General features: G+C 44.7%; 1 protein-coding gene across 1 annotated transcript in view; it reads right to left on the bottom strand.

Moving 5' to 3' along the window:
* Window positions 1-19,756, bottom strand: part of USP12 (ubiquitin specific peptidase 12) — a 65,116-nt gene that overhangs the window by 40,743 nt on the left and 4,617 nt on the right. The window contains exon 2 of the mRNA XM_034758710.1: window positions 2,041-2,121. Coding sequence (XP_034614601.1) covers window positions 2,041-2,121 — 81 coding nt within the window. The remainder of the gene's footprint in view (window positions 1-2,040; window positions 2,122-19,756) is intronic.

Here is a 19,756-nt window from a genome sequence, read left to right as displayed (position 1 = left end):
GAAGGTTCCCGGAAGTGGAAGTGGTTCTGATATTCTCCCATACTGCTGGGAGCGCCCAAGCTGGAGGCTCCTAGCTATTAGTCCAGGCCGGGCTGGGGAGGGACAGGACTTCTTCCGCTGCACAGCCACTCTGGGTGGTGGGGGAGAGGGGAAAAGGAGATCAGACCCACCTCCAGGTACCTCCTCCGGCTGCAAGAAGCTCCGCAGCTGAATAAGCCTAGCTCTGAAGGCAGCGCAGCTGTGGAGCTTCCTGCAGTCGGGGGAGATACCCAGAGGTGGGTATGATCTCTCTCCTGAGCAGCCATGCAGAGGAAGAGGAAGTTCTGCCCCTCCCCAGCCTGGCCCAAACTGGCAGCTAGGAGCCCCCAGCTGGGGCACGCCCAGCAGCACGGGGGAGATCAGACCCACCTCCAGGAAACTTCCCCAGCTACAGAAAGCTCCACAGCTCTGAAGGCAGCACAGAAGTGAGGGTGGCAATCCCCCCCAAAACAGCTTTTCAACCCCCCATAACCCTCTTTTGGGTCAGGACCCCTGCTATTACAACACCGTGAAATTTCAGACAAACATCTGAAAATGTGAAGTTGAACAATTTTAAAACCCTGAGGCCATGAAATTGAACAAAATGGACCGTGAATTTGGTAGGGCTCTACTGTCAGACTCACTTCCTTAAAGTGTAGCAGATCTGTGGAACATATCCTAGCAAGAAGCAGAAGATTACACTACAGTAGCAATTCCTGTTAACAGCAATTAAAAATAAACTTACTTCTTTAAGAAACAAAGCATTGTGGCCTATGTTTATTCTTTTTTTTTTTTACTACTGTATATTCTGAAACCCACAACCATTTTAAAATATCTTTAAATCTGCTCAGCTGCAACTAGACAACTAAAAATGTCCACTGTGTTTTTAGATCTGTGTGATTTAAATGTTCCCCCAAATCTCTCACACACCCCGCTTTCAGACCAACAAGGAAGTTTTAAAACTGCAGCAACACTTAGTTTCACACAGAATGTTTCCAAGATGGTAGCAATTCCAGTTGGAACGATCAGAAGCATTTCAATGTATACCTCTACCCTGATATAACGTGACCTGATATAACACGAATTCAGATATAACACAGTGCTGGGGGGGGGGGCGCGCGCACTCCGGCGGATCAAAGCAAGTTCAATATAACGCGGTTTCACCTATAACGCGGTAAGATTTTTTGGCTCCCAAGGACAGCAGAGTTGTATTATTTTTCCCATTTGCTTTTTTAGAGTGCATATATTTAAACATAAGCCATTGTGCTTTCATTTAAATATGCTTCTTTTCCAATCTGAGATTCTGCCACCATCTTAGAACAGCCGTGTGGTGGACGCCTGTAGCTCATGCAGAAACAAGCAGCATTTGGTGCTCTGGTCCATCCAAGGTGAAGGTGCTATATTATATTACTATTTGTCTTTATAATACCCTCATCACCAAGAAACAAAATTTAAAAACTCTTACATCACTTCAGGCAGTGCTACACAAGTCTTCTAATGAGATGCAGTTTTCACAATTTGCCAACTGTCAGTTATGTAATTACATTTTATTACTGAAGAGAATATTCTGAAATTTTCCAGTCTTGCTCTCTTTTTTGGGCTGAATATATTTTGAAAGTTTCAACAAAAACTGCAACCTTTATTCAGGCATTTCCGCACTTCTGAGTGCTTTAACATAGCAACCATAGCGGTAAGATTTTTTATATGTAATTATTTATATAGACTGTGATAACAACCACAGCATGCTATGTACTTTTCTGCTTTAGAGTATAGTAATCTGAAAAAGTAAAAGTTTAAAGATGAGTAAAACACAAGAAACATGAGAAATAGTTCTATATTTATTCTAACATATATACATACTATACCTTTATGAGATGCTTAACTTTTAACATTAAGTTTACAGCAAGTCAGATTTCAATAATTTTTTTCCATTGACATCATATTAGTGTCATACACAATTTGCTCCACCTCAGTTCTATCACTTAGTATTTCAAAGCAATCAAATTATCAATTGAAACTTACGTTAACTAAACCAAAATAGTGCTCATTGACTGGAAACTGTTCCGGACCAATCTCTTTCTCTAAAGTTGAGGCATTGGCGCCCTGGAAAATAAAACAATGCAATCTTAATATTCACAGGTTCTATGGTTCTATTTATCTATTTATAGCTCTAGCTACGTCCATAGTGTGGACATGTAGTGTAACTAGAGAAGGAAAAAATAATTAAATGGCAGTTTCTACCAGGATACCAGGCCAGCTCTGCAATGGTCAATATGAATAACTGCACACACAAATGGCCAGTTACGCATCTAACTGGTAGAGTATGCACAAATGAGGCATGCAAATACATACCCATGGTTCTGAAAATCTGCCCCAAATGTCTAATATGAACAACAATCACTTTTCTAAAAACAAAAACAGGTGCTCAATTGCTTTTGAAGTAGGATGTATTAATGTGGAGGACTGTCAGCCTCTATACTTGGAATTAACTGCCTATATTCCACAGTGCACATTTATTCTACCAAAATTAAGTAATTGTTTAAGGCAATTTTAAACCAAACAAAGGATTGGTTTTTGAACATACCGGAAAAGCATATCTGACTGAGTTTGAACTTTCTGATCCATCAAAATAAATAAATAAAAAGTTTTGGTCAGGATTTGGTACTTATTCCTAGGCACTCCATAACCTGGGGCTGATCCAGCCAAAACAAGCATGCACAGCTTTCAGGCCATAAATACTCTGGATTTCCTAGACTCTGTAACAACAGTTACGCCTTAGTCAGGTTAAGAAAGGCAAAGAAATACAAAAAACAATGGATTAGGTGTCTGTCCTGCCTCCTTCCCAGGGGGTGGTTTTTATGACCCAGCCCAGTCATTATATATGGCAATTAAAATGTTGGCAATGATCAGAGAGAGAACTAACTGAGTATGCTTAGCTAGTCCTAATTAGCCAGCAATACAAAAAAAAGTAGCCATTTTAATTGTTGGTGTTTTTCTGGCTGACACCTCCAGAATGGAACTTAGTCAGGGAGAATTAAATTGCCATCTTTTCCCCCCCGCACACAGCTCTTAAAGGAGGCAGAACATCTAGCAAGTATTCCTCAGACTACACCCCATTAATATTTTTAAAACTTCCAAAATATAGCATCATCTAACCTCTCTTGCACCAAGACAGACAGGATTATGTTATATCATTTTACAATCCCTTAAAAGATATTTATTTCTGTGTATGTTCTGGTTACTTCACCTTTAGTATGATATTTACTGACCTGCAGAAGTCACATGTATTTTTGAATAACTATAAATAAAGCACACCAAAACAGTAAGACATTAGTTCTTTTCTGAGCAGCATTTGCACGCATCTAGCATTGCAAAGCAATGGATCTCAGGCCACATGACTTTTAACCATTTCAGAAACAATGAAATGCCTGGAATGTACTATTATAACAGGATTACATTTTACAGAAGTTAGGGAATGGAGATCATCTACAAGGCGCAAAGAGGCATGTTTGTTTTATTAATATTAACATTAGAATTCTGCAATCTTCAGATTGGTTTTCTATGAAGTTACATCATCTTGGCCTAATGATTGCCATCTCAGCACTAACATGTGGGAGACATTATGGTACAATATGAAGCAGTAAAGGCTGGAACTGCTGCAAACTTTGTAAAATAAGGACAGAATATAATGATGTTGCTTATTTTGATGTTTTGGTGATGTTTTTATCTGGCACACTTTTCTATTGGACTGTCACCCTACTGCTTCCCTCACCTCCAATACACCAGTTCCCGTCAACAAAGGAAGTTAGGTTGGTTTAGCATGATTTGGCTATCACTTATCGCCTTTTCCTCTAGGTCAGTGGTTCTCAAACTTTTGTACTGGTGACCCCTTTCACATAGCAAGCCTCTGAGTGCAACCCCCTTATAAATTAAAAACACTTTTTTATACATTTAACATTATAAATGCTGGATGCAAAGCGCGGTTTGGGGTGGAGGCTGATAGATCGTGACCCCCAAGAGGTCCCGACCGCCAGTTTGAGAACCTCTGCTCTAGGTGCTTACAATTTAATAATTTGTTTCAGTATCTTTCTGGGTAATGAAGTTATGATGACTGTGCTTTAATGGCCTGAGTCTTCCTTTTTCCCTGCTTTAAAGATAATGGTAGAGCTCTGCTATACTTAAGGTTAAGACCAGCTTCCTGTTTAAAGCTTGACTGTTCCAAGTGCTCTAAAATCCTTACGGTTACTCGGATTGCCTTGAAATCTGTGCGCCTCATGTGGGTTCAGTGTAGGGTCAGTAATCCAAATTTGGGGCCATTTGGATAAACTCTCTTTTTGGAAGAATTGTTTCTTAAAGTTGACCTATTCTGGCACACAGAGATCAAACCAGTACTCAGATCATCATATCAGGATCTCTGAAGCTCAAGGGTTACCCCCACAGAGTACATGGCACTCCCCAGCCCTTCTGGGGAAATCAAATTGGAATGTTATTTAAAAGAGAGTTTGCTTCCCCAGATAGGCCCACTCCAAGCAGTTCTAGTGCTCACACATCAAATGGATTACACTGTGCACAGGTAGAGAGAGCAGCTAACAATCAAAAACTCTCTCTAAATCACAGAACCTGTGTGGCTCCCTGATGGTATGTTACAGTCATCAAATCTGAACACAGGCACTGAGAGCATGAATCCAAAGTAGAGCAGAAATCTGAAATTGAAAGAAGGGATAATGTTGCTGTAATGTGGCTCTGTAAAAGGGTTTTTTTCATTCTGGGGAAATGTAATCAGAGTACAACAAAAATTTCAGAAGGCACTGAAACTACTTTTTGAAAAGAAAAGCTACACAATCAAATGCTCGCTAGGAGGGCAGGATGACTGGGGTGAAAGTAGGTGGGAATAAGGGGAGTGGACCTGGAGGAGGGGGGCAAGTGACGTGGGGACTGGGGAAGAATAGGGATAGGAGTGCCTGTCAGCTCTACATTCCCCTCTTGAGTGTGCTACAATATGGAAACCCCCCAGCCCATCTACAGGGATGTAATCCCCCCCTTCCCCAAGTGATCTGGAAAGGCTTGCCTTTCTGGGGAGGGTCTGACCCCTCTCCCCACCCCTTCATGTGAGCTGGGATTCGGGGGTCCCTGCCCCCCAAAACTATCTGAGCCTCACTCCCTGCCCTGCTGGGTGAGGGCCAGAAACTCAGGGATTTGATTCTCTCCCCCCGCTTCCTGACACCATTCATGCAAGCTGGAATACGGGATGTCTTGTCCCTCTAAGGGCTTAAGGACCCATCTCACTACCCCCTCACATACAAGTCAGGATCTGGGAAAGCCCTGCCCCTCTATGTGGGGAGCTTCTAATAGGCATGCTTGGAGCATGCACCAAGAACACATTGCTGATGCTGGGGTGAAGGGCTGAGAACAGACATGCTTGATGCATATCACAGCCTCTCCAGCATTGCGTAGAGCGGATGGGAACACTCACGGATATAAATGGAGTAAATCATAGAATATCAGGGTTGGAAGGGACCTCAGGAGGTCATCTAGTCCAACCTCCTGCTCAAAGCAGGACCAATACCCAACTAAATTATCCCAGCCAGGGCTTTGTCAAGCCTGACCTTAAAAACCTCTAAGGAAGGAGATTCCACCACCTCCCTAGGTAATCCATTCCAGTGCTTCACCACCCTCCTAGTGAAAAAGTTTTTCCTAATATCCAACCTAGACTTCCCGCACTGCAACTTGAGACCATTACTCCTTTTCCGTCATCTGCCACCACTGAGAACAGTTTAGATCCATCCTCTTTGGAACTCCCTTTCAGGTAGTTGAAAGCAGCTATCAAATCCCCCCTCATTCTTCTCTTCTGCAGACTAAACAATCCCAGTTCCCTCAGCCTCTCCTCATAAGTCATGTGCTCCAGACCCCTAATCATTTTTGTTGCCTTCTGCTGGATTTTCCAATTTTTCCACATCCTTCTTGTAGTGTGGGGCCCAAAACTGGACACAGTACTCCAGATGAGGCCTCGCCAATGTCTAATAGAGGGGAATGATCGCATTCCTTAGTCTGCTGGCAATGCCCCTATTTATACAGCCCAAAATGCCGTTAGCCAGGGCCGGCTCCAGGCACCAGCCAAGCAAGCTCATGCTTGGGATGGCAGATTCTAAGAGGCGGCATTCCATCCAATCTTCGGGTGGCACGGCTGCCCTATTTTTTTTTTTAATTTGGGGGGGAGGGGGGCACTTTGCCTCCGTGTCCAGCCGCCCTGCACCCAGGAGGTTTTTTTTTTGCTTTGCCTCTGGGTCCAGCCGCCCTGTGCCCTGTTTTTTTTTTTTTTTTTTTTTTTTTTTTTTTTGGCGCTTGGGGTGACAAAAAAGTCAGAGCTGGCCCTGCCGTTAGCCTTCTTGGCAACAAGGGCACACTGTTGACTCATATCCAGCTTCTCGCCAACTGTAACTCTTAGGTCCTTTTCTGCAGAACTACTGCTTAGCCATTCAGTCCCTAGTCTGTAGCAGTGCATGGGATTCTTCCGTCCTAAGTGCAGAACTCTGCACTTGTCCTTGTTGAACCTCATCAGGTTTCTTTTGGCCCAATCCTCTAATTTGTCTAGGTCCCTCTGTATCCGATACCTACCCTCCAGCGTATCTACCACTCCTCCCAGTTTAGTGTCATCTGCAAACTTGCTGAGAGTGCAGTCCACGCCACCCTCCAGATCATTAATGAAGTAGTTCATATGTTTAGAGTTATTATTACAGATTACACTCATCATATTGAGATGTTCTCACCCCTCTGAGCCTCTCTCACCAGCCTTGTTAGGAACTACACATTGCAAACATTTCAAAGCATGACCATTATCACTGCTCCACTATAACAAAATGTACAGGAGAAGCACTTAGATATCACATAGTAACTGTGTAGCTTAGTGGAAATACCACTAGACTGGCCTGGATGATCTTGGGCAAGCCACATCACTTCTCTGTGCCTCAGTTTCCCATGTGTAAAATGGAGATAAGAAGAACATAAGAACGGCCATACTGGGTCAGACCAAAAGTCCATCTAGCCCAATATCCTGTCTTCTGACAATGGCCAATGACAGGTGCCCCAGAGGGAATGAACAGAACAGGGAATTATCAAGTGATCCATTCCCTGTCGCTCATTCCCAGCTTCTGGCAAACAGAGGATAGGGACACCATCCCTGCCCATCATTGCTAATAGCCAGTGATGGACCCATACTCCATGAACTTATCTAGTTCTTTTTTGAACCCTGTTATAGTCTTGGCCTTCACAACATCCTCTGACAAAGACTTCCACAGACTGACTGTGCATTGTGTGAAGAAATACTTCCTTTTATTTGTTTTAAACTTGCTGATTATTAATTTCATTTGGTGACCCCTAGTTCTTGTGTTATGAGGAGTAAATAACACTTCCTTATTTACTTTCTCCACACCACTCATGATTTTATAGACCTCTATCATATCCTCCCTTAGTCATCTCTTTTCCAAGCTGAAAAGTCCTAGTCTTATTAGTCTCTCCTCAAATGGAAGGCCTTCCATACCCCAAATCATTTTTGTTGCCTTTTTCTGAACTTTTTCCAATTCCAGTATATCTTTTTTTAAACGGGGCGCACACAGTATTCAAGATGTGGGTGTACCATTGATTAATATAGAGGCAATATGATATTTTATGTCTTACTATCTATCCCTTTCTTAATGATGCCCAACATTCGGATCGCTTTTTTGACTGCTGCTGCACATTGAGTGGATTTTATTTAGGGAACTATCCACAATGACTCCAAGATCTTTTTCTTGAGTGGTAACAGCTAATTGAGACCCCATCATTTTAAATGTATAGTTGGAATTGTGTTTTCCAATGTGCATTACTTTGCATTTATCAACACTGAATTTCATCTACCATTTTGTTGCCCCATTACCTAGTTTTGAGAGATACTTTTGTAGCTCTTCACAGTCTGCCTGGGACTTAACTATTTGAGTAGTTTTGTATCATCTGCAAATTTTGCCGCCTCACTGTTTATCCCTTTCTCCATATCATTTATGAATATGTTGAATTCAGACCCCTGGGAGACACCACTATTTACCTCTCTCCATTCTGAAAACGAGCCACAGTAACATATCAACTACAAATCTAGATGAGAACTACAACTACCTAAATGGCCAATAACTCCTATCAACATTTATCTTCCTGTTTAAAAAAAATAGGAAATTAAACTTTATTAATGCAAAGATAAGTAAAGGACAGATGCTACCTACACCTGCCCTATACTCAAACACTTAGCATACTTCCCAGACAGAGTACTCCACCAGTAAATTTAACAGCCATTTCATACTGTCGGAGAAAAACAGCTATGGGCCTGTGTTTCTTAGCCTTTCTATCCCAAGAGTAGCCAATTAACTCCCAGGTAATGGAAGCAATCCCCCTGGTTCAAGTACAGCTATTTAGTACTTAACCTCAGCAGTCAGAATAAAATGGAAAACTGGAAACAGAGTGAACCATCTCCTGCATTAGTTATGGACAGTGAGTAGTCTTCCTTTGCCAAGAGCGCTGCTACATGGTCACAAGACAGTCAGATACTGGTAAATCTCTAGTGAGAGATGAACAAGATGTTTGACTTCAGTAAGAGGGCCAGAAATGACAATGTGCACCAAGAAATAATCTGAGAAGCTGTCAGTGTTGGAGATTCAACAGACTACAGACCAATGCAGAGCGTGGATCAAGTAGCTCGAGATGGAGTATCAGAAAGCCAGAGATGAGAACCACACCTCTGGGAACTCCTCATCATCCTGTCTCTTTTAAGAGGACTTTGACCCAAATAAATAAAGCTTATGCCCAAATAAATCTGTTAGTCTTTAAGAAGAGAGAAGTAGCACTGGAGCCTGACAAGTTTCCACTTTCATATCTATTATTGATACAGAAAAAAGAGGGATTTCCAGCTGATGATCCAATGCAATTATTATTACAAGCCATAGGCAGCAGTGTTTATCCACTCATGGCAGAATGCATGCCAGCACCTCAGCATCTCCCATCCCACCACATGGAATTCAAAATGGATACCGGGAAGTGCTAACAACAGTTAAATGAACAAACTCTCACACTGTTACAAAGATGTGTTGTTGTGCTAAAAGGAAGACTTTACATTACCTTCCCTGACAATACGCCGCACAATACAAAATCAGCAACACCAGAGGGTACCAAATTGCCAGGGAATGGATTGGGGGGGAGGAGGAGGGAATAATCCATGGGTGATGAACTAACTGTTCAAATACACCAGGGGGTTGTATGAAGTCCAGAAATGTGGTGGGGATAGGGTGACCAGACAGCAAGTGTGAAAAATCGGGACAGGAAGTGGGGGGTAATAGGAGCCAATATAATAAAAAGACCCAAAAATCGGGACTGTCCCTATAAAATCGGGACATCTGGTCACCCTAGGTGGGGATGAGGAAGTGCTTTTCAGTTCTGTGTTACAGAAATATGCCTTAGAAGGGGGCAGGGAGGAAGGGGGGAATTTAGGTGATACATGCCGTATTATGAGTCCTAGCAGTCCCTGTGTTGCGTATATAGTCCACATATTGCTAGATTAGTAGTCCATATTGTCAGGGGCTATTTGCACGTCATCCATAAACAGATGTAGTCCATGCAGTTTATGTTGTAAACCATAGCTGCACAAAAGTAACACATGAATGCAGAGAGCTTTCAGCAGCTTATAGGGAGACAATAATCCCTGTGGAAGCTAGTGCTGCATCCTGTTGATTTCCCCAGGCGAGGATAGCTGCAAATTTTTCCTGTAGTGGGAACTCAACACACATCTGGCTTGCAGCTAATAGCTTGGAACAGAATATCCCTTTGCCATTCGGGAATCTCCAGAATTGTTATGTCCTCCCAAACGCCTAAAAGAATAATAAAACCATAGGTAGTAAACTTTGGAAAGTGGCACTCACCCCCCAAAGCTAAAGTGGACTGCAATTTTTAACAATAGATCACTAAATAAATGTTGTAAATTTCACTTTACCATTATGTGTCAAGACTTTATGCTCTACTTAACTCTAAGTGGTGTCCAAGCAGCATTTGGGAACTAAAAAACTGTTGGTCTCAGATATACTGAAGCACAGTTATTCAAAATATCATGTTTTGGCCTTGAGATTCTAAAGAAATTTCTGCTGATGATATAATAAAACTTTTCTGAAATGCTGAGACAGTGTACTGTTTCATTTCCATTTTCAGGCCCTTCTACCTCTGCAGTCCAACCACAATCAAGCAGGGGCCTGGCGGGGAGGAATCGCGCTGTCATGATACAGTAAAACATTGTGAAGAGCACAGCAAGCCACGGTAATGCAGACAGCATTGATAAACACTTGAATCCAAATGGTTCTGTAAATAGCACCAGCAAGATTTTAATTGGCCAAATGCACATTCAGCCACCATTCTGTACCTATTGAGAGTGTAATTAAACCTTCCTTTGCCAGGGCCTCTGAAATCAGGGTACAATTTCATAACACCAGGGTGGGGTCTCTTAGAATAAAAGTGGGGACAGTTACTCCATTTATGACAATGTCCTTTGATGAGAATAGCGTCCCAGTCTGTTCACGAACGAAAACTCCCAATTAGTGGAAAACTGTCATCATGCACTTTTCTAGTAGTCCATGTTGGCATCCACGAATCGGCCTCTGTGGTTGACAAGGGCCAGCACAACGACGGAGGAGTAGCCTTTGTGGTTTATGTACTCTTGTGCTCCTTGAAGGAGGACAAGCTTTGGGCACGAGTACCATCATGGCCCCAGTGCCCAGTTGGGAAACCCTATTCTCTCACACCCAGCAATTATGACAAGGACATTTTTTATGTTCACCACGTTTGAGCAAATCACATGCCTGACTGTGGTGGTGGAGGTTTCACTCGAATTGCCAATACTGAACTGATTAGCAATGGACTTGTAGAAGTCAGAAGTAGCCAGCTTCCAGATAGTTATACAACCTGTTTCTGGACCAGCATGGCCACCCTCTCTCACATTGGAGGTTCGTAGGAAGCTGCTCACAAAGCTCCAGAAATGTCACTTTCTTCATGCAAAACTTCTGGAGCCACTGCTGATCATCCCAGGTCCACCTGACAATATGATCCCATCAGTCTGTGCCTGTGATCCTGCTCAGGAATCATTGGTCTACATAAAGGACATCAGCAGCTATATTGAGAGTTGTAAACAGCATTAGCCAGTTGGCATCTGCCATCTCCTCCTCTGCTGAGAGGTGCATTCAGTAAGTCAGAAAATGCCATCAAAACATCCACCAGCATCTGATGGATGCTCTGCCTGTTTCCTGAAATGGGAGTGAAAGAACAAGCAGAACAAGTTCTTCAAATGGTGCCTCATCCATGTTGTTGGCTCCGGTTGCTGAGAGCGTGCAGACCCAAAAGATGTCTTGGCTAGATGTGTTGGTGGGCTGAAACAACTTCCAATATGGTTCTGAAGGATGGATAGTCAAGTTTTCCCACAGTGCACCAGGAACCAACGACTAGAGCAGCTACAGCTAAGGAGGGAGCTAGGAAGCCTGGGACATGCTGGTTTGACTCAGGTCTGCATAGTGCAGCGTGGATGCCTGAGAGCAGATGTGAGACCCAGGTCCGAGACCCAGGTCCAGAAATTGTAAACCCAGGGTCACAAATCAGTGTGGATACTCAAGTGCAGACTTATAAACACCAAGTCTCCGGACTTAAATCCAAAAGACCCTTGGCTTACATTGCAGCGTAGACATACCCTAACAGCTAAATATTCTTTAACCTGTTCTTTCCCTAGTCTAGCCTATATTCCTTCCCCCTTGTTGCTAATATTATATGCGTTAAACATCTGGTCACACACAACCTTTTTAGTTAAAACAAAAAAAAGCATTAACAACTTCAGCTCCTAGCCTTAAAGTAAAAGCACAAGGCATTCCTGACCATCCAGCCTTAACCAGGGGTGAAAGTAACTTAAAGGACTTGCCGGTACTCCGGAGTCCAGAAGAGGGGCGTGGCCTCCACCGGAAGAGATTTAAAGGGCCCGGGGCTAGGGCTGTGGTAGCAGCAGCTGGGAGCCCCAAGCCCTTTTAATCACCTCCTGAGCTCCCAGATGCAGAGGTGTCTGGAAGTCCTGGGATTCGGGGGCGATTTAAAGGGGGTGATTTAAAGGGCCCGGGGGCTCTAGCTGCTGCTACTGCAGCAGAGCCCCGGGCCCTTTAAATTGCCAACAGAGCCCCGGGGCTCCAGCAGCAGGGCCCGAGGCTCCAGCTGCCGCTACCCTCCAGGGCCCTTTAAATTGTTTCTGGAGCCCTGCTGCTGGAGCCCTGGGATAGCGGCGGCAGGTCTCCAGTGGCTATTTAAAGGGCCCGGGATAGTAGAGGCAGCGGGAGCCCCGAACCCTTTCAATAGCCACCAGAGCCCTGCCGCCGCTAGCCCAGAGCTCCAGCAGGCTCCGGGGGCTATTTAAAGGGCCCGGGCCCTTTAAATTGTCCCCAGAGCCCTGGGGTAGTGGCAGTGGGGCTCCAGCGGCGATTTAAAGAGCCCAGGGCGGCAGTGATGGCAGGAGCCCTGGGCCCTTTAAATCGCCACCCGAGCCCTGCTGCCGCTACCCCAGGGCTCTGGCAGCAATTTAAAGGCCCCTGGGCTCCAGCCCTTTAAATTGCTGCCTCAGGAAGCCGGTCCACCCGGTTATGGTGCACCAGCTCTTGCTGGCAGGGGTGGCAGGTTTGTAGAAATTCTGGTGGTGGGCCCAGAACCTGCCCCTGCCCAAACTCTGCCCACCCCCCCAAACTCCACTCCCCACCTGCCCAAGGCTCTGGGAGGGAGTTTGGGTGGGGGAGGAGGTCTGGGGTACAGGCCCTGAGCTGGGGCAGGGGACTGGGGTGCAGGGTGCAGGCTCTGGGAGGGAGTTTGGGGATGGGAGGGAGTGTGGAGAGGGGGTGCAGGTTCTGGGAGGGAGTTTTGGGATAAGAGAGGGTGCAGAGGGAGGGGTGCAGGGGTGAGGGCTGTGGGGTGAGGCTGGGGACTCAGGGCTGAGGCAGAGGGTTAGGGTGCATGGGGATGAGAGTTCTGGCTGGGGCTGGAGATGAGGGGGTTTGGGTGTTGGAGAGGCTCAGGGCTAGGACAGAGGATTGGGGTGTGGGGGGATGAGGGCTCTGGCTGGGGGTGTGGGCTCTGGGGTGGGGGCAGGGCTGGGGATGAGTTTGGGGTGCAGGCAGGCTGCCCTGGGACTGGAGCCAGAGAGGAGGACTCCCCCCAGCCCTCTCCCTACCGGCAGCAGCGAGCTCTGGGGTAGGGACCCCCTTCTCCCCCCCGGCAGCACACTCACCCCCCCACTGTCACTGCACATGCTCCTAGGGCCCCTCTCAGGTCCAGGAATGCCCCTCGTCTACCCTGTGGTGGGTGTCATGCCGGGGGGGCTGCCATCAAATGGCCGCCTCCAACCCTGCTGCTGCCCCTCACTGTAGCCTCACTGGGAGTGGGGGATGGGGCTGCCCCTTGCCCAGCATGGGGCAAGAGCGGTGACTGCGGGCATGGGGGACGGCTGTACTGGTGGAGGGTCCCACCGGAAAATGAAAGGGTCTGAGGAGGAAAGGCAGCCTGAGGGGGGCACTAGGACCCTGCAGCGGCAGTTAATACAGGCAGGCAGCGTGGAGCTTCATGGGAGAGACACAGGAGGGGACCCAGGGAGGTGCACGGGGGCAGCAAAGGGGGGCCAGCCCACACTCAGGGGAGGTGTGGGGAGGGCAGCAGGTGGGGCTAGGGGGGAGACCCGGCCCTGAACATTCATGGAGCCGGGCACCCAGACCCTCAATATTGCTGGAGCCAGGAGGAGGAGTCAGAGGGAGAGAATGTTCCATTTTCTTGCTGGTACACTGCTGCACCTTTTCTTACCGGCCCCTACCAGCTTACTTTCACCTCTGGCCTTAACCATTTGCTGTAGTGTTCAGAGGCAGCCTCTCTGGCTGTTCACGATGTTCTGAAAGTCTCTGCACCTCTGCCCATCAGTGAGGCTCTCTCCCATTGAAACAGTTATCCCATTAGGCAGATATTGCTCAGCAGACTCCAGCCTAGTCATCAGACACCAGCATATCCCTTTCAGCATTCTGAACAGTGGAATGTGTATTCTTCTCCTGTAACTCAGGGTATAGCTGAACAGCCCCTTTCTCTATCCAAAATGTCCAGTTAAAGGCTTCATACACCAAGGAAGCCAAGGGTAATCTAAGTCTCCTAGAAGGACCATGGGAATCATACCACCATTAACATCCAGAGTGGTCCTGGGAGAACACGTTTTCATTAAAGAAAACAGGTCTGAGTTTCTAAAGATCCTAGCAACATGGATCTTTCCAGACCACCTTACATCAATATTGGCAAACCTTCCATGGTGATCAACCATATCTGAAGCGCCGTTCAGATATACCCATTTCCGTTTATGAACTCTGGTGTGGGAGGCAAAAGAATATGCACAAGAGTCTCATTAATGGCCCCCAATATAATTCAGGAACCCCAGCCAGGCAAACCCATCAATAACCTCCTGTGCACTACCAAGTGTTATCACCTGGGGGATCAGCACTTTAATGCACTGCACATCTCCATGACAACAGCTGCAACAGTACCAAACTGATTAGCTACTGACCAACTGGGGACAGTTAGCTTCCAGATGGCAATGGTCACAAACTTCTCCATGGTAAGAGGAACTCTCATGTTCATACACTACTGCAGCAGCTCAGGGGTGAGTGAGTTCCATACAGATCTCGGGGAAAGTGGCATATATCCTGAAATTCTATCACAACTATGCATCCGAAGAAGTGAGGTTTTTACTCACGAAAGCTTATGCCCAAATAAATCTGTTAGTCTTTAAGGTGCCACCAGACTCCTTGTTGTGTTTGTGTTTTTATCACAACTATTGGTCATCCCAGGTCTCCAGCACTATTCTTTCACACCACTCAATTTGTTTCTCAAGCCCAGACATGGTGCTCCTCCAAGTGAAGCTGCCCCAGGAAAAGTTCATCCACCAGTAGTTGCTCAGTTTCATCCTCCTCTACCCAAATTGGCTATGCAGCGCAGTAGCTGACTCCCAAAGCCCCATCTGACTGCATGACTACAAATACCGCATTAATTACTGTAACAGATATAACAATATCCTGCAATATCCTACACAAACCTTATGGAATTAAGTTAAACTTTATTGAACTAAGGATTTCAGGAGTCAATTGAATTACAAATGCCATTGTTTATGTGCTATTGTGGAACTGTATGTAATTTCTCTAGGAGATGTGACTAATGCAATCTCTGGGCAGCATTAGGAAAGGACTTTTTGGGAAAATACACATGAAATGGATTTCCTAGGAAATACTCGGGGTGAGGGGAATGAAAATGACCCATCTCCCTTCTGAAGCTTCACCTTGAGTAGAAAAATCATTGTCTGGCTGATTACCTATTCACCATCTCTTCAAAGGCCCAAACTGTATAAATGAATGACTCTCAGAGTCATGAATGTGCTTGTTCTGAGCTGAAACTGTGATGAACTAGTAACCACAGGCAAAAACCCTGTTTTGGGTTTGAAAAACTAATCACCTACCAGAGCCCTTGCTAGACTACAGAGGGGAATACAGGTATCGTTACCCTGAACTGTGATTACTACTACTACAGCTACTATTGACTGTCAGGATCATGGCATTCAGCAGCATTCCCTGCATGATGCCTAACAGCATTTTGAAAATGGTGCTGCCTCATAAAATACAGATGTATCATGGGATGCCAGAAGAGGAATCATGGGAATATACTAATTTCACCCATAATTCCAGATGCTTTCAGTAGATTTCCCACAATGTGCAGCAAGGAAAATAATCCCAGAATACACACAGAATTTCACACAGTTTCCCAGTTGCTTACAAAACTGTTTGCTAAAGAGCAGAAATATGCTGGAGATCAGGACTCCTTGATTCTATCACTAGCTCTGATAATGTAGCTTCATTACAGAATTAGCCTATGTTATTCTTACTCAGGTGTTGCCTGAAGCCCCCTTCCATGCACACACAAAAACCTCTCACATGAGTTAAGTAATGCATTCAGTCCAAGTTAGCTGGCACTGCTTGGGGGTGTGGGTTACAGGCCCGGTTACGCATTCACTTGGGCTAGTAATCTGCCCACTTGGCAGCAAGGATGCCAGTTAAATCACTTAAGTGCATATAGTCCTTAAATGCCTTCTCACAATTATTCACATACACCCAAAAGGACTGACAAGTTCTCCCACAATTCACTGGGAAAGACTCACAGAGCAGCTCAGCTTTCTACAACACAAACGAACCACAGAATATGACCCCCAGAAGTCCAAACACCACACACAGAAGAGTGCAGCACCAGTTAGGACACAGTAATTAGGGCAGAGCTTTACAGTGTGGCCACTGACACCTGGGCTAGGCTAACATAGGTGCCAATAACCTGGGTAACTCTGAAGTGAATACATACCCTTAGACATAGGATGACCAAAGCACATTCAATTGGAAAGGCAGTGTGGTTGGGTTTTATATCTGACAGTGCTTGTAGAGACTTTATGAAACCTCTTTTAATGTACCTGTAAAACGGGATGGCAGTTCACACAGGATGACTGCTTTCTAGGATTCATAGACTTCGTCAATAAGAAGGATAACAAAGTGCATGGAAATATAAGACAGCTAATAGATGTCAGATTTGAATGTATGGTCTCTTCTCCCCCAGCTCTTTCCCAACTTCCCCCTAGGCTACAGGATCTTTTGGGGGAGTGAAGAGTTAGCGAGAGAGACACACACACACACCTTCCCCAAACAGCTATCTTATATCATCACTATTAAATACAGCATGTTCATCTTGGCACATTTCTTTTCCATTTTGGGGAAAGAGTCACAAATCATGACACAGACAAACACTACCTATAAATACAAGATCAGTTATAAATAACTAATCTTGTGGTAATCAGCACACAAGAAGCAAAGCACATATCCAGAATGCTTGCTACAGGGGTCTGAAAAAAGGGGAGAATCTTGGGGGGGGGGGGGAATCAAAAAGGGGAGATTTTAGAACTCTTATTATAGAGTCATAAAAAAAGTATGGCTGGAAGGGACCTCAAGAGGCCAAGACTATAACAGGGTTAAAAAAAAAAAAAAAAAAAAACTAGAAAAATTCATGGAAGATAGGTCTATCAATGGCTATTAGCCAGGATGGGTAGCGATGATGTCCCTATCCTCGGTTTGCCAGAAGCTGGGAATGAGCGACAGGGGATGGGATCACTTGATGATTACCTGTTCTGTTCATTCCCTCTGGGACACCTGGCATTGGCCACTGTCGGAAGACAGTATACCAGGCTAGATGGACCTTTTGTCTGACCCAGTATGGCCGCTCTTATGTTCTCATATGTCATCAAATCCAGTCCCTTGCATGAAGCAGGACACGTAAACCTAGACTACCCATGACTGGTGTTTATCTAACCTGTACTTAAAAACCTCCAGTCATAGGGATTCCATCACCTCCTTTGGAAGCCTATACCAGTGGTTAACTAACTTTAAAATTACAAAGCTTTTCCTAATATCTAACGGACAAGGAGAACAACTAATCACTGTCCTCTTTCAAACAGCTGTTAACATATTTGAAGACTTGTCAGGTCCCCCTCTCGGTCTTCTTTTCTCAAGAATAAACATGTTTAGTTTTTTTTAACCTTTCCTCATAGATTAGGTTTTCTAAACCTTTTATCATTTTTGTTGCTTTCCTCTCAATTCTCTCAAATGTATCCACATCTTTCCTAAAGCATGGAGCCCAGAGCTGGACACAGTACTCCAACTGAGGCCTCACCATTGGCGAGCAGAGCAGGACAATTACCTCCCGTGTCTTACACACAACATTCATGTTGATACACCCCAGAATATTAGCCTTTTTCACAGCTGCATAATGCTGTTGGCTCTCAATCAATGTGTGTTCCACTATAACCCCCACATCCTTCTCAGCAGTACTACCACCTAGCCAGCTTTCCCCATTTTGTTAGGAAGGAAAAGTCAAATGCATAGCTAAGTGCTGTACTTGTCTTTACTAAATTTCATCTTGTTGATTTCAGACCAATTCGCCAATGTCATTCTGAATTCTAATCCTTTCTTCTAAAATCCATGTGACCCCACCCAGCTTGGTATCATCCACAAATTTTATAATCATACTCTCCACTCCATTATTCAAGTAATTAATGAAACACTACTGAACAGTACCTATGAACTTCTTGCTGCCAACTGGCAGAGGGCACAGAGATACATAGGGGAACTTGAATTCCTTGGATTCACCAAAAGGGGTCATGTAAGGTCTCTTATGATATGTAGATATGGAAAATGCGCAAGAAGTATATATGCTGTATACATGCTGAAAATTATATTCTGTAGGCCTTGTAAAGACAGGGCATGCTACTTTTGGGTGATTTGAGACAAACTTGTCCAGACAGGAGGTGGAAGACATTTATCTCCCTGGTGGACCATTGTGTATTGTGTTTCTTATTATAGAAATCTATTAGCATACTGAGTCAAATGCTAATGAAGAGCTTGCAGAGACTTCAAAAGGAAACTAACAGGAAGAAGTAAACAGCGGGAGGGAGGGGGGTTTAGGGTTAGGGTTGGGGGGGGAGAGAAGACCCTGCTTTCATGTGAAGATAAAAGATCTGGTCTGGTCTATCTGGGGTGCAGAGAGATGCCCTGGCATCCTTCAATCTACCAAGACAAGTGCCAGCAGGTTTGATCTTATCAAACGGGGTTCTCAGCCATCCTGGTTGAAAATGCTGAGGAAAGGACATAAGGTAAGCTATCTTGTTGGAGACAAAAAGAAGAACAGGAGTACTTGTGGCACCTTAGAGACTAACAAATTAGAGACTAAGGTGCCACAAGTACTCCTGTTCTTCTTTTTGCGGATACAGACTAACACGGCTGCTACTCTGAAACTTGTTGGAGACAGGAATGTTTTGTGAGTTAAATTTCAACTCTACAAAGAGAGCTATGATTTTGTTTTATATGTAACCATTTGTTTCCAATATTCTTACTTTCTATCATCTAAATCTCTGTGCTTTGGTAATAGATATATTTATAGTGAAAACAAGAATAAGTTTAAGTGTTTGTTAAGAAAAGTGTCAATCCTGAATTAAAACTAATAAACTTGTGTTACTATTCCTTTGAGAGTAGCAAATCTGAGACTTCGGAGAGTGTTCAGTGGACCAGGGCCTGGGTGCTCAAAAGGGATGCGTGGTGTGCCTATCGTTAACCTTCACAGACAGAGACAGGCCTGCTGAGGCGTGGAAGTTAGTGCTCATGTTGCTAGAGGATGTTGGAGTCAGGGAGCTGATCCACAGCAGGCACAGACAAGACTTCCTCTTGCTAAGGGCAGGTGGAAGCGAGGTGCCTCATAATTCTGGATACTCTTGGGAAGCATCACAGTACCACACTGAGGGCTGACCCCTGTTGGACCCCATTAGATAAGCCCTCCCAATTAGACAACGAACCATTGATAACTACTCTTTGAGTACAATTTTTCAACCAGTTGTGCACCCACCTTCTAGTAATTTTATCTAGACCAGATTTCCCTAGTCATCTTATGAGAATGTCATGTGGAACTGTGTCAAAAGCCTTACTAAAATCAGGATATATCATGTCTATTGCTTTCCCCCATCCACTAGGTTTGTGACTCTGTTCTTGACAAATCCATATTGACTATTCCTTATAATTCTATTATCCTCTAGGTGCTTACAAACTGATTA

The sequence above is a fragment of the Trachemys scripta genome, chromosome 1, assembly GCF_013100865.1.
Source record: "Trachemys scripta elegans isolate TJP31775 chromosome 1, CAS_Tse_1.0, whole genome shotgun sequence".
NCBI classification, from domain to species: domain Eukaryota; kingdom Metazoa; phylum Chordata; order Testudines; family Emydidae; genus Trachemys; species Trachemys scripta.
Note: the sequence above shows the minus strand (reverse complement) of the source record. Positions and strands in the feature narration are given on the sequence as shown.